We start from the raw sequence: 13,543 nt of genomic DNA, 5'->3' as shown, positions 1-13,543 counted from the left end.
TCATTTTGAGATTGGCCCATTTCCTGTTTAAATTTAACAGATTCAGATGAAAGCTCTTGGTTGGCCTTTGATTCTGCTTCACGTTCAAGCTTTAGGAACTCCAAAGTTTGGGCAGACTCTGTAACTGCATCCTCTCTTAATGGGTGATCATTTTCACTGCTAGCAATAGCTGGGTTAATTTCTTGAAAATCATCCGAAACATCTGGAATCAGATTTTCGTATATATGATCTGATACTTCAGGACAACCCACATGAGCTTGGCTTGCTTGCACATTATCTAGGGAGACGTTGTCATCATCTAAACATTGGCTCGAAAGTGGGAGGGCTGTGCCATGATACGGGGGCATCTCATGTTTTGGACAGATCAGACTTTCTTCAACATTTTCATACGTAGGGCTTGCATATGCAGGATACCCATAACAAAGACGATCCTCACTCGGTGCTGAAACTTCACGACTTGTGGGCTCTTCTACTTCGATCTTTCGTGGAGCTGAAGCGCTCTGAGTTGGCGAACCACATCTGAATTCGGCATCTATGATTTCATTCAGGAAAATAGGAGAGGCTAAGGGGGGTGGGTTGTCATCGTCGGCTATGGAAGACGCTGTCATTACGTCAGAATCAGAGTCAATGGTGACACAAACTGCTTCAGCGTTGGATAAGCTTGTAGTCTGGACGATATCTACAAGAATATTTTCGGTAAACTCATTTGACCCCGTTACGGCGAGCTCGGTCGAAGGGGGTGCTTCACCATTGGTTTGTGGGAATACGTCTCCGACATCGACGATTTCAACATGCTCGACTGGCTTGGAGTGGAAAACGTTCACTCTGCAATGCTGCATCGTTTGTGCACCAGGCTCTCCACATTTAGTTGTGGTTACAGGAATCGAAGGACCGACAACGGTTTCAGTGGCTGACTCAGCCGTCTCGCAACCCTCTTCGTTTATAACCTCTAAATAAGGATCGTAACTTTGACGTGAGTGAAACGACCCGCCGTGTACTACGCCTGGTGGGAACTTGAGTACATTATGACGTTCGAAAATTACTTCCCCGGTTATGGTGTACATTTGTTTCCCTCTTCCGTTGTCGTTACTACAGTCCCTGCAATCGAGAGATTCATCCTGAACGAAAATTTTCTCTGCCGAGTTAGAGAAGGTGACATTTTTCTTGGGCTCTGCGTCAGTGGTGCTACTTCGGCTATCTTTATTTTTAATGATGGATGGTTTTGCAGGAATAGTTGGTGCTGACAACGTATTACTGTTGAAAAACTCGTGCCTGAGTCTGCTTATGATGCTGTTTCTGCTTAATCCTTGAGATTCGTCATTGGAATCGTCGTCTATGTATTTGATATTGTTGAATACAGCGGCAGTGTACGCGTTTTCTAATTTGGAAGTTTCCTCGCTCGAGAGGTTGTTCATGGTACTTTTCACTAATGTGATTTCTTCTCCATCCGGGGTTTTCGTTAAATTTTGTTGAATATTTAAAAAGGCTTTCAAATTATCATCGACACTTGTATCATCTTCTTCGGCTCCGTTAAATGACTCTTTCACGATTTCGTCAATGTCTTCGGCACGCAAAAATTCTGACTTTAGTTTTTTCTTGGCTTTGGGCGACTTTTTAGGGGTATGATGCGTTTCGGTCTCGGTTAAAGCATTTGCAACCTCTGCAGCGCTTGCATCACTGGTTTTTGATGCTTGTACATGCTGCTTGCTTTTCTTCTCATGCTGACGTTTTTTCTCTTTTAGACACGGGAGATTTGATTTTATTTTGACAGGAGCTGCATTATCGTTTTCTTTCAGACTTTCACTTTTACAGGCATCCGAGTCCGGTAAAGATACTTTCGCGGATTCTTCTGCATTAGGAACAATATTTTCTTGGCTTTTGGCTGGAACTGGGTCACATTTAGATTTTTTGCACGCATTGAGAGTATCGCTGTCAATACTTTTCTTTTTTGTCGACTTGGATGCCTTAGTTGGATTCACTTTACTGTTTTCTTTTAGCGGGATTTTTGATTCGGAAGAAGTAGGCGGACTGATGATATTTGATTCGGAAGAATTAGGCGGGCTGATGATTTTTGATTCGGAAGAATTAGGCGGGCTGATGATTTTTGATTCGGAAGAATTAGGCAGACTGATGACTGAAGGCATTTCTGTTTTGGATGGAGTTCGACCTTTTTCTTCTGGTGCTTTTTGGCAGGGTCTTTTTGCCGGAGTAGAAGTTTCTTGACAAGGAAAATTTTCTACAACCGATACATCAAAATCCACGTTACTTCCTTGAGGTTGATTATCCGATGAACTATTACTGACTAGTACTGGATCAAAAGGAGAGCATTCTTTACTGGCAGAAGGGCACGGATGTATCGACTCACTGTCAATGAAGGTAGTGACTTCCTCTTCGACTACATCAGATTGAGTAGTAATTTTAGGTGCAGAATTTTTCGATTTGAATAAAATAGGAATGCTTGAGGAACCTTTAGAATTGACTTTCGTGTTAGAGGCTTTCGAACTTTCTATATCGGCAACAGATGTGGTGGTATTGCTATTTGTGGCACTGAGTTGATGATTTGAGGTGGATATTAGGACGTTCGAACTATTGGCATTGGATTTTTTGTTCGGCCTCTCTGATTCACCCAAAACTTTTTGGTTGCTTGAGCTGCGGGTGGAGTCCTCTTTAGAGCCAAGATTTTTTTCGCAGGACTCATTAGTTTTTCCAGATAGTTTACGGGGGAGTCTGCTCTTGCGGTTGACTTCATTATTATTTGAAAATGAAGATTCGTTTTTAGTAGACTGATTGGAGGAATCAGTCGTGACACAATTAGGGATTCCACTGTGAGAGCATTCATCACCTACTTTTTTTCTAGACTTTTCATTGGGCGAAGTAATTTCAAAGGCGGTTGAGACACTTTCTGTGACACTACACGTTTCTGTTAACTTTTTTTGAGAATTTTTGGAAAGTTTACTTTTTTTAGAAGAATGTTTTTTTGAATCAGCGCTAGTTTCTACAAAATTTTCACTACTATTTACTTTAAATTCTGAGTCGAGTTTAACGTCATTGGAAACGGGAATGTTTGTGGGGTTTTCGTATTTTAATCGTTTAATAGATTCTTTTTTAGGTTCTGTTGGAGGTGAAAAAGGTGCTTTTTCACTACAAACCCGAAAAAATTCATCTTGAACTTTTTTCGTCTTCGTCCCTTCCGCGGCAGACTTTGACCTATTTTTAACTTTAGAAGTTTCTCCACGATTTTGAAAATCTCCATTGAATGCAGGTTTTTCAGTTTTCCTGCATGGTTTCGGCAACTTAGACTTTTTCGTATCTTTGCATTCTGGGTTTGAAGCATGCCGCTGCTTCTCAGATTGAGTTTGTTCTTTAGGTGCTTTTTTATTTGTTGCAGGTGCTAATGTCAAAAAATAAGAACGATTAGTGGCACCAGCATTGGATTGTGGCCGGTAATTTTCCTTAGAGACATTTTCATTGGAGGCGAAATCATTTGAGTTTGGTCGATTTTCTTCATTTGAATTGAGTAGTTTGGAACGCCTTTTGTTCCGCTTCGTCACCACGGTGAAATCATCGTTGTCTTCGATGTTTGGATTCTGTTCGCCTTTTTCTGAATGCTGATTTTTTTCCATGTCATAGCTCCTATCTAATGTTTCACTTGAGATTCATTTCTATCGGTGCTAAAACGGCAACTAAAATTCAGGTTTTAGCTGAACACAACGGAGGTGCTTTTGTCCGATTGCTTCGTTTATTTCAGATGAAATTATAGAATTTCAAAAACGAAGAGAGATATTTCACTGAAAAAGAGGAAAATAGAAGTCCAAATATCGTGAGAATATCACCTAAAATTGCCAAAAATAACGAAGCCTTTCCAATTTTTTAGAAGTGTGGGAAGACATGGGGAAAAAATTGAATAGCTATGATCCAATTTGCGTGAAGTTGGATAAAAATGGGAAAATGATCTACAGCTCCCGTTCAAGCCATCATATACCCGCCAACTTGGACGTAAACATCAAAATTAGGGCACTATGGATCGGAGGTAGGAGGTTAAAACCACGAAACTTGAAGTGATTCAGTCGAAATTACATTATTTTAAGTTTTAAAAAAAAATCCTTTTCAGATCGAATCCTGCCAAAAACATCTGGGTAGAGTCCTTCTGTGCTAAGGAAAAACGCCGTATTAGCCTTCAGGCGTTGCCAAATTTCCTTTGACAAATCACTAATTTTCAAGCAAAGTGAAGATTTTTCTTCTGATTTCTCAGGTAATTTTGTTCGTAATTTAATCTAAAAAGTCTGAAAATTGCAAGGAAAATTATTGATAATTTTCCTTAACAATAAACATTATATTGGAGGAAATTTGGCAACTCTCGGATGTTAATACGGCGTTCTTTCTTAGCACGGCAGAGTTAGTCTCGAACTTTATAATTGACAGACTTATTATATGGGCTTTAATATTCTCGGAGATCAATAAAAGATACAAGTTATGTTACGAGATGATGAAAGCATGATACCCTATCCTACCAAAAAAGTAGTATCGTACATTCAAACTCATGAAGATGATAGATGAATTGAGAAAAACCCGAACTTTCGTTTATGCTGCAAGGAGAAGAGCATCCCAAAATTTTCCGTTACGAACAGGGGTCGATATCCATTGTAGAGAGCGTTACCTGATTTATTTCTTTCAGCTCTTTCTTCCGTGACATCTATCATAGGGAAAAAAGGTGTTCTCAGGCTCCTTCGAAACCTTTACGTAGAAGGGAAGAGGGGCGGGGTTACTGAAAAATAAAGGCATTTTTGACCTAGTCCTGTAGACCGGGTACTCCGGTACTATCAAAAGCGAAGGAAAAAAGAGAAGAAACGTACAAAATCATGACAATTACCTTTCTTGTTTGAATTTTCAGCACTTGATTTCGAGGAAGTCTCGCAGACGAGTTTGACGGGTATAGAGTCACCTGAAACAATAGGAGTTAGTTACAGAACCATGATTTAATTAAATTGCCAGTTCTTCGCATTATAGAAACTAAAAAAAAGAGAAATCACCCGTTCAAACTTGTGGCTTTAAGTACATTGAGAGTTACAATCCTTACATTTTCTTACATGAAAATAAAGACTTAGCTTTCATCTTTATTTTTGAAAAGTCATACCTAACTCGCGATTTTGTAAGTGAGGGTGTTCAGGTGGTAGATTCAGAACAAGCGCATAAATAAACACAAAATGGTGATTTTAGGCTAGGAAAGGAGACATTGTAACCTTCCAGCCAAAGTATCGCAAACACCATGCGACGCACAGTGGATCGAGTCAATAAGAGAAGTCGGACAAAATTTGGAGACTTTAAACGTTTTTATCTCAGTTTAGACGAAACTTTAAAGTTCTAAAAGTAGTTTCAATGCTTTTCTCGTGGAATTTTCTTCTAGAGGCATTCCTTGAAATTTAAAATACAACAAAATAAACATCAAAATTTGCAAATTTAGTCAAAAATTTCATGTCCGACTTCTCTGATTGACTCAATCCATTGTGCGACGTTGAAAAATTTCCGCCGCCATTTTATTTTTTTACGGAGCAACTGCTCTACGAAGCTGTCCAAAAATTTTAATTATTTTTTTTTTATAATTCCGATGAAATTCAGTGACATTTTCAAACAGATTCAACGAAAAATATCTCTGGAAAAAATAAAAAGGCGATGGAAACCTTCGAACGTCGCATGGCGCTTGTGATACTTCAGCCGGAAGGTGACGACGTGCGGAGAGTCAGCATTTCGTTGTGAATCGTGAATCGATGGTTGGAGCTCGGGAATTGCGGCTAAGAGTAACATCACTGATTAAAAAGCAGATTTTTAGCACTTTAAAAATACGGAGACATCATCCTCCGAAAAAGACAGGGGATGACATCATATGCATGTTTTTCCACTTCAATCGTAGGGCGTTATCAACCATGCTTTTTAAAAAGTATGTCTCCACCAGTTTTCAACGAAAGTATGAGGAGGATGGGGCAAGAGAGAGAAATTCAAAAGTAGAGTAAAAATGGAAAATGGCAAATGCTTCGTTTCCTACATTAGTGTAGAATGTAGTACGCAACTAGCAACGCGACGAACAACGAAAAAGAAAACGAGAAACGAACAAAAACAACAATAGAAAACGACGGAAGAACACGACAGGGAAAGTACGCAACTAGCAACGACACAAACTGTGATACGAACTTCTCTAGTTTCGCCAGCAACGTAAGACGTCTACTGGATGCGAACCTAGCACTGATTATTGAAACTTTAACTGGCTATGATCTGCGCCATGTAAAAAATCGATTTTCGATGCTTGTCGTGCCGACATAAATTTCAACAATCAGGCTGCTGTTCTTAAATTAATTAAATAATAAAATTTTCAAAGCCACTCACTTGTCAGAATGTTTTCCCATTGAAAACCCGCGTCAGAAATCGTTTCTATTGAAAATGGGTTCTTGATGGGAAAACTTTCTGACTAAGTGGCTTTAAAATTTTGTATTATATGAATTTGAAATAATTATAGTTTGGTTACTTTTCAACATTTTTTAAAAGTATCGCTAGCACTGCTCTGGCTTTCTGTTGAACAGGTAGCAAAGTGTGCCACTATATTTGCGCTTTTTTCTACTATCTTATTTAACTCAGAGTTTACGCACTCGTGGACAAAATGATAAAACTGATTTATTCGCAAACTTTATGATGATATCAAATTTGAGTTTGAGCTGACGTAATAAAAGAAAAAAAAGAACTTTGTAGACAGCTTAGTGAGAAACGATAAAAATAAAGCAGACGGCCTGGAGGTCTGGTTTGTCTGATGGAAATTGAACCAATTCTTATCACAGCGACTGTCATTAGGCTACGATCTGGATGAGGCAACTGCCAGTCCTCCTTCCTATTATTATCATTAAATTAGGGGCGAGCAAAGAATGCGCTTACACTGTTCTGTTAAAGCAAATTATTTTCTCATCTTATTGTTATTTCTTTGATTCATATTTGGTTATTATTCTACCGGGGGAGGGCAGGGCTCCAAAAAAGCCGCATATCCTTAAAAAAAATCACCTGTTTCTTTGCGTACATTAGCATGTTACTGTTACCAATGAGCCCAATACAATTATGAAACAAATTGCCTCGAGAAATTCTTATTTAAAAATGAATATATAACTCATTTTCCATTGTTTTATGGAGGGAAAAAATTGATCAAACAGAAGTGTACGGAGCCAAATCTTCGAAGCTTTACAGATCAAAAAAATTACAGAAGCCAATAGATATAGTTTCGAGGACTTTTCAAGGAAATCAAAATAGAATATTTGAGGACTTTCAAGGATTTTTGAAGCGCATCTGAAGACAGTTTTGCGTACTTTCAGGTATTTACGAAAAATTTTTACAGGACTCAGGAAATGACTTAAAAATGAAAGTTTTCACGTTTCATTACTATATTCTCTGCAATGAAGATCTTGCGTCAAGACGAATGTTGTGATGAACAGACGAAACGGAGTGCCATTTTAGAAATCTTTATAAACAGCAAAAGAAGAAAAAAACACACTGGATCTAGAGTCCAGGCTCTTAAAAACATCAACAAGAAAAAATACTCTTGATTCAATCAGATTTAAGCTTAAACCAAGAACCCAGCCTCTTAATTTGAGCGGATTTCCTTTTGATTTAAGCTTAAATCTGATTGAATCAAGAGTCCTTTTCTTGTCAATGTTTTCAAGAGTCTGGACTCTAGATCCAATGTGTTTTTTTTTTCCAGTGCAGCAAAAGAAAAAAAATACCGATTTTCCGAATGGTCATAAACGAAAACACAAGGTGATATAAAATTCAAGGGCTCTCACGAACGTTTTGGGCAATCCTCCAAAATTAAAGGACTTTAAAATTTGATACAAAAAATTCATGTACATTCGAGGACTTTTCAAGGCGTTCATTCATCAGTCACGCTCCGTATGCCTACGCTAAATACAAATACTACTCCTACTACACACTAACTCGATCGTTATTCGTGCATAATAAGTCGTTAATTGTAGATTATGAGTTCCCTCCCGCTGATAGGGACTTGAGTAAGATTGAAAGTTGCGTGAGGACAGCAACCACCGAACGTATCAATTACATATCCGAGGTGTGTCGTAAAGATTGGTGGTAGAGCCGTGATTAGGCACATTTATGAAGGCCAGAACGCAACTCAGTTCACGTAAGCACAGAAAAGTAGGATTCTACAGGTGTTCAAAATGTGAAGCTACTACACTAAGGTGATTCCTATATGAACATTGCCTTTGAGAGCGAAAGCAATAATTTGTCCCTCCTCGAACATCACTAATTGGATCGCATTTAGTAAAAAGGAACCAGCGCAATTAACGGTTTTCAAAGTTGCGCAACTTATTTTATTGTAAAAAGACTTATTATGAGTACAGTTCTAAAATAATTTACACAATTATTTTCCTTTAAAATTAACAATTTTTTGGTGGGAGGCAAAAACTACTTGCTACTCAGTAAGATTTTTTACATATGAAGAAGCAACATTTTTACAACACTGTGATCGCGCTGCTTCCTTTCTGCTAAATGCGATCCCATCAATCTAGGTATGTTGCTATTCATTTCGCATTTGAAAACAACCGCAAAGAGTAATCTCGAACAAATATGCGGAAAGTTAACTAAAATCTTACGGAAGTTTGCGGAGGAGGGACACACTGAAAAAAAGTCTCTTGAATCCAGAATCCAGACTCATCGAAAATTTGACAAGAAAAAATACTCTTTTTTCAATCGGATTTTTTCTTGAATTTGACTTTTATGCGCTTAAAAAGCCGCTTAATTTGAGAAGATTTTCTTGGGATTCAAGAAAAAATTCGATTGAATCCAGAGTAGTTTTCTCGTCAAATTTTTTAAGAGTCCGGACTCTAGATCCAAGAGCATTTTTTTTTCCAGAAGAACTTTTGTTACTTTTTGTTGAAACTGAGCCGATTTCTTGGAAAAATCATACCACAAGCATAAAAAAAAAAAATCAAATTCTTGCTCAGATATTGTTATCATTCTCTGCATAAGGAAAGCATGTGCAGAGAGTACAACGTGCAAATATAAAGGAGCGAAATCTCTTTCAAGTTACCAGCAAGAATGGAGGTTTACAAGGTCCTCTTCACCATAACGAGGCCGGGTTTTCACAAAGGCACAGACGCGAAAAAGCAGTCATCGATGAACCACCACTCGACGGCGCGGAGCGTCTTGGGGGCAGCGAGCCAGAAGATCAAAGAGCAGACGTTCGCGACTAAAAACCTCAACTTCTGCCGCGAATCTTTATAAAGTCAGCTTAGAGGTTTTCCGCAAGCCGAAATAAATGCGGTGAACCAACTTCTATGGGAATTCACTCGCGAAAAACAGGATTTTTAATGTTTTATGACAGGACGTGCACAGCACAGTTCGTAACACAAAAACTTTGATAGGAGCAAAATTTTTATTTTTCAAAGAAAGTTCTAAAAAAATTCGATTGTAAGCTCAAACAGAGAATCTTTATAAAGTCAGCTAGAAGGTTTTTTCACGCAAGCCGAAATAAATGCGACGAGCAAACTTCTGAAAGATACTGAAGAATCAACTCGCAAAAAACAGGATTTTTATGTTTTATGGCCGAATGCGCGTTACCGTTACGTGCACAGCACAGTTCATAACAAAAAAACTTTGATAAGAGCAAACTTTTTAGTTTTCAAAGAAAGTTCTAAAAAAATTCGATTGTGAACTCTGACGAGGGATCTTTAGAAAGTCAGCTTGAAGGTTCCACGCAAGCCGAAATGAATACGGTGAACCAACTTCTATAAGATTCCTACTAAAGAGTCCACTTACGAAATTGTTAATGTTTATGGCAGGATGCGCGTTACATGCACGGCACAGTTCATACAAAAAACTTTGATAAGAGCAAAATTTTGACTTTTCAGATGAAGTTGTAACAAAATCCGATTGTAAACTCAACCACAAAAAATTCTCGAACAGAGGAGCGAGGGCACGAAACGTTCGGAGCGTGGAAACGAGTTTTGGCGCGTAAACCGTTCACGTGTCGACGACGACATTCACTGGCGAACACGACGTTAAACCGCGCGGATGAGTGGAGCCATCGGCTACTGGACTCGTCGGCTGGAAGATCATGAAAGTTACTTCCAATTTACCACCGATACTTGGCGGTTCCCGTCTCTCGTCCAGTCACATGACCGGCGTTGACCCTCGCCGCGGAAAATCTATTCATTGCGGTGGGTAAAAGCGGGATATTCGAGGGCGGAGCGGCAACGCCGGAGGTGGCTGGTCACGGGCGGGGCGCGCCGCGGCCGGTGGAAAACCGGAAGGGTGGAAATGATCCCGCCGGAAATAGCTAATTCCACCTCTTTCAGGTTCTCACCGGAGCGGCGGCGCGGCGATTCTATTACACGTATCATCGAAGTTGGCTAGCGCTGCCGCTTGTATTCGATCATGGGATCGGGGCTATCGATCATCGGTCCCTGTCTTCCGCTGGACGAAATCTGGTGCCGGACCCAACCCCGGTCGGGTGGTTTGACCATGGTTCGGGGTTTCGGCCTGCACTGATTCCGGATTCCGCTTTCGGGTCGTTTCCTTCCGCCTGCTTCCTGGCGGCTCTCCCTTCCCCCTTTCAATCCAATTCGTTATTGCATGGTCTGCTGTAGGCTGATTATTGAAACTGATAGACAAAGCGATTGACTAAGGAGACACAGGGAGAATGGAGCGATCCTGTTGGTTGCAGTGCTGACATTTCCCGGAATTAATTCAGAAATTCGGAACTTTTCAAATTATTTCCCGGACTCTTCAGAATCCCCGGAATTTTCACCTATTTTGGAAATTTCCTCGAAATTTGCGGCTTTTCGCCAGTTTGACCATTGATTTGATCAAATTTAGGGACTCTTTGATCAAATTTGACGATCTTCGAAACTAAATCCGGGCGTATATCGGAATTTTTCCCCGGAATTTTTCTCGGAACTTTGGCAAATCGGAATCATTTGATAAAATAAAATAGCAGCACTAATTGGTTGAAATGGGTGGTTCGTATAGACTAAGGGAGGAAATTATGGACTAACTACAAGGCCTCTCGTGGGTTGCCTTTAGTTAGTCTCTTACCTACTTCTTTTGTCCATTGCAACCTCCGCTTCCACCGATACGATCCCTCCATATCCCTTTTGAATTCTCGGTCTATAGCTTTGTCTATCAATTTCAATAATCGGCCTTCTGTGGTGGCTGAATGTTTTACCTTATCCGCCTTATTCAGTTTTTTCTTCATCACTCTACAAATTCAATTGAAATAAACTTGACCATAATGCTAGAACAGCAGAATTAGCCCTCTCTGCAAGACGCGAGGGATAAAAAATGAGGTCACAGTGGATCGAGTCAATAGGAGAGGTCGGACAAAATTTGGAAACTTTAAACGCTTATAACTCCGTTTATACAAAACTTTGAGGTTCTAAAAGTGGCTCCATTGGTTTCATCGTGAAATTTTCTTCCAGTAGCTCCCCTTAAAATTTAAAATGTGAGGAAATAAACATGAAAATTTACTGTTTTAGTAAAAAATTTCATGACCTCTCTAATTGACTCGATTCACTGTGCCTAGGTTCTTGCAAAATGCACGCAGATTGAATTTTCGAGTAATATGATTTCCACTTGAAACAACATTGCACGAAACAAGTCTATTTGTATGAAAAAACTTCATGAAAAACCCTCTTACTGCACCAGGCTAAAGCATGTTTCTTTACCGTTTTGCCCTCCGTTTACGATAGCCCTCGGGCAGAAAATTAGTACTGACCTAATTCCTGACTCTAATTCCTAGACCCCGATCTATTCTTTTCATAGATAAGCCCTTTCTTAAATTTTCCGATATAGATGGACTTCATTCACTTAAAGGCGTCCGATTAATGGTTCGTGCATGTCATCTCCAGAACTCCTCGGTGCCGCAGACAGAGTAGTTTAAAATTTAATACCTCTACATTTTAATTAAAACATGAAGAGAGCTCGCATCTTTCCACGCTATGGGGTACTAGGATCAAACGCCCACTTTCACGCAACAGAGGCCTCGTTTGAGATGATGCAGGAGCTGTTCGTAAAATAGTAACGTTACGCATTCGAGGAGAAGAGGAGGTCTGCAGGCTGATTATTGAAATTGACAGACAAAGCGATAGACAAAGAGGAAACAGGGAGTATGAAATGGGAGGAGTATGGTTTAAACTGGTGGTTCTTACAGAACAGACTAAGGGTGAAAATGATGGACTAACTAGAGGGTCTTTTGTCTATTGCCGTCAGTTAGTCAATTACCTACCTCCTTTGTCCATTGCAACCACCCGCTTCCACCAATAGGATCCCTCCAAATCCCTTTTGTCTTCTTTGTCTATAGCTTTGTCTATCAATTGTAATTGTCGGCCTACTGGTCCATCGTGATAGAAGTGTGACGGAAGGGGAAGAGGGTGTATAGTTGGGGAGTACTGGCAATGAGTGACGAGGGGTTGCAGATCCGCATGTATGACTGATGCGTGAAGAGGAAAGGTTGTCTGAGACTCAAACACTCATCACTCTGAAATGCAGCTAACTATAGCTTGATGCATGAACAAAACGAGGTCAGGATCCAAGGATTGTTCACAAACCTGAGATGAAGCTTTTGATGTGAATGGCTCTAACTTTGGTGACAGAAGTTTTCACTGGATGATAATTCAAGGTCACAGGTCCTAAACATAAAATAAAAAAGCTCTATTTCCTTTAATTTACGGCAGTTTTCTTCAACAGGTAGAACCTGAACTATTTTACTTCTACGAATATTATTTGACAAACATCGGGTCAATCTTATCTTCGGATAAATCAACAAATTTTTTAAACTCAATGACCTACTTAAGTTCGTCCGAATAAAAATTGGGATTAATCGACTTATAAAATATTTAAATTACGATCACAGACATTGATAGCTGAAACTGTAGAATTTCAACTGAAGTTTGAATTTGTTTTCTTTTTATTTTTCTTTTTCCTCACTTTGTTGCCATGAACACTAATAATTTAAGGATTGATAAGGCGATCACAAACTTTTGTGTGTTGTTCCGTCCGTCGCCCGTAATGACGGCTGCAGTTATGTACAACCTAACGCAAGAGCAAACAAAAATCAATGGGATCTATTTTTCTAAACATTGATACAAGTATATACTTGCGAAAAAGAACAAACATAAAATCAGAGGAGAGAGAAAACAATGAAGTTAGTAATAAAAAGTGTGTCTTACCATCGAGTGTGTTCGAGACATTAGCGACTTTTCGTTTCGATTTGGGTGAACTTTTGCCGTTCCTGGAAAAAAAAAACAAACATCATGTTGAAAACTTGGTGATTAAAATATCTGAAAAACTTAAAGTCTAGTAGCTGCTTAACGTAAACAGATTTTTAAAAACGCATTATATACTCTCACAGGATAACAAATTTCTTTGAATTTAAAAAGTTCTCGATTCTACAATTCGCGATGTCTATGCATGTCACAATGCAATTATTCAAACGTGAGTTCTCCGCAAGGAAGTATCAACGTGAGATGAAGGCGTTTCCTTCAGTTTACGTAGCCCA

General features: G+C 39.3%; 1 protein-coding gene across 2 annotated transcripts in view; it reads right to left on the bottom strand.

Annotated features, from left to right (window-relative positions):
- Window positions 1–3,604: 3,604 nt before the first annotated feature.
- The window catches only part of LOC109037387 (uncharacterized), a 33,607-nt gene continuing 23,668 nt past the window's right edge, over window positions 3,605–13,543 (bottom strand). The window contains exons 3-6 of one of the 2 annotated variants that reach the window (XM_019052014.2): window positions 13,215–13,276; window positions 12,594–12,674; window positions 4,871–4,942; window positions 3,605–3,788 (exon numbers count right to left, since the gene is read on the bottom strand). In XM_019052014.2, coding sequence (XP_018907559.2) covers window positions 3,745–3,788; window positions 4,871–4,942; window positions 12,594–12,674; window positions 13,215–13,276 — 259 coding nt within the window. In that variant the 3' untranslated portion in view covers window positions 3,605–3,744. The remainder of the gene's footprint in view (window positions 3,789–4,870; window positions 4,943–12,593; window positions 12,675–13,214; window positions 13,277–13,543) is intronic. The other variant, XM_019052015.2, reaches the window with a different exon arrangement.

Source organism: Bemisia tabaci, chromosome 5, assembly GCF_918797505.1.
Source record: "Bemisia tabaci chromosome 5, PGI_BMITA_v3".
In the NCBI taxonomy this organism is placed as follows: Eukaryota; Metazoa; Arthropoda; class Insecta; order Hemiptera; family Aleyrodidae; genus Bemisia; species Bemisia tabaci.
Note: the sequence above shows the minus strand (reverse complement) of the source record. Positions and strands in the feature narration are given on the sequence as shown.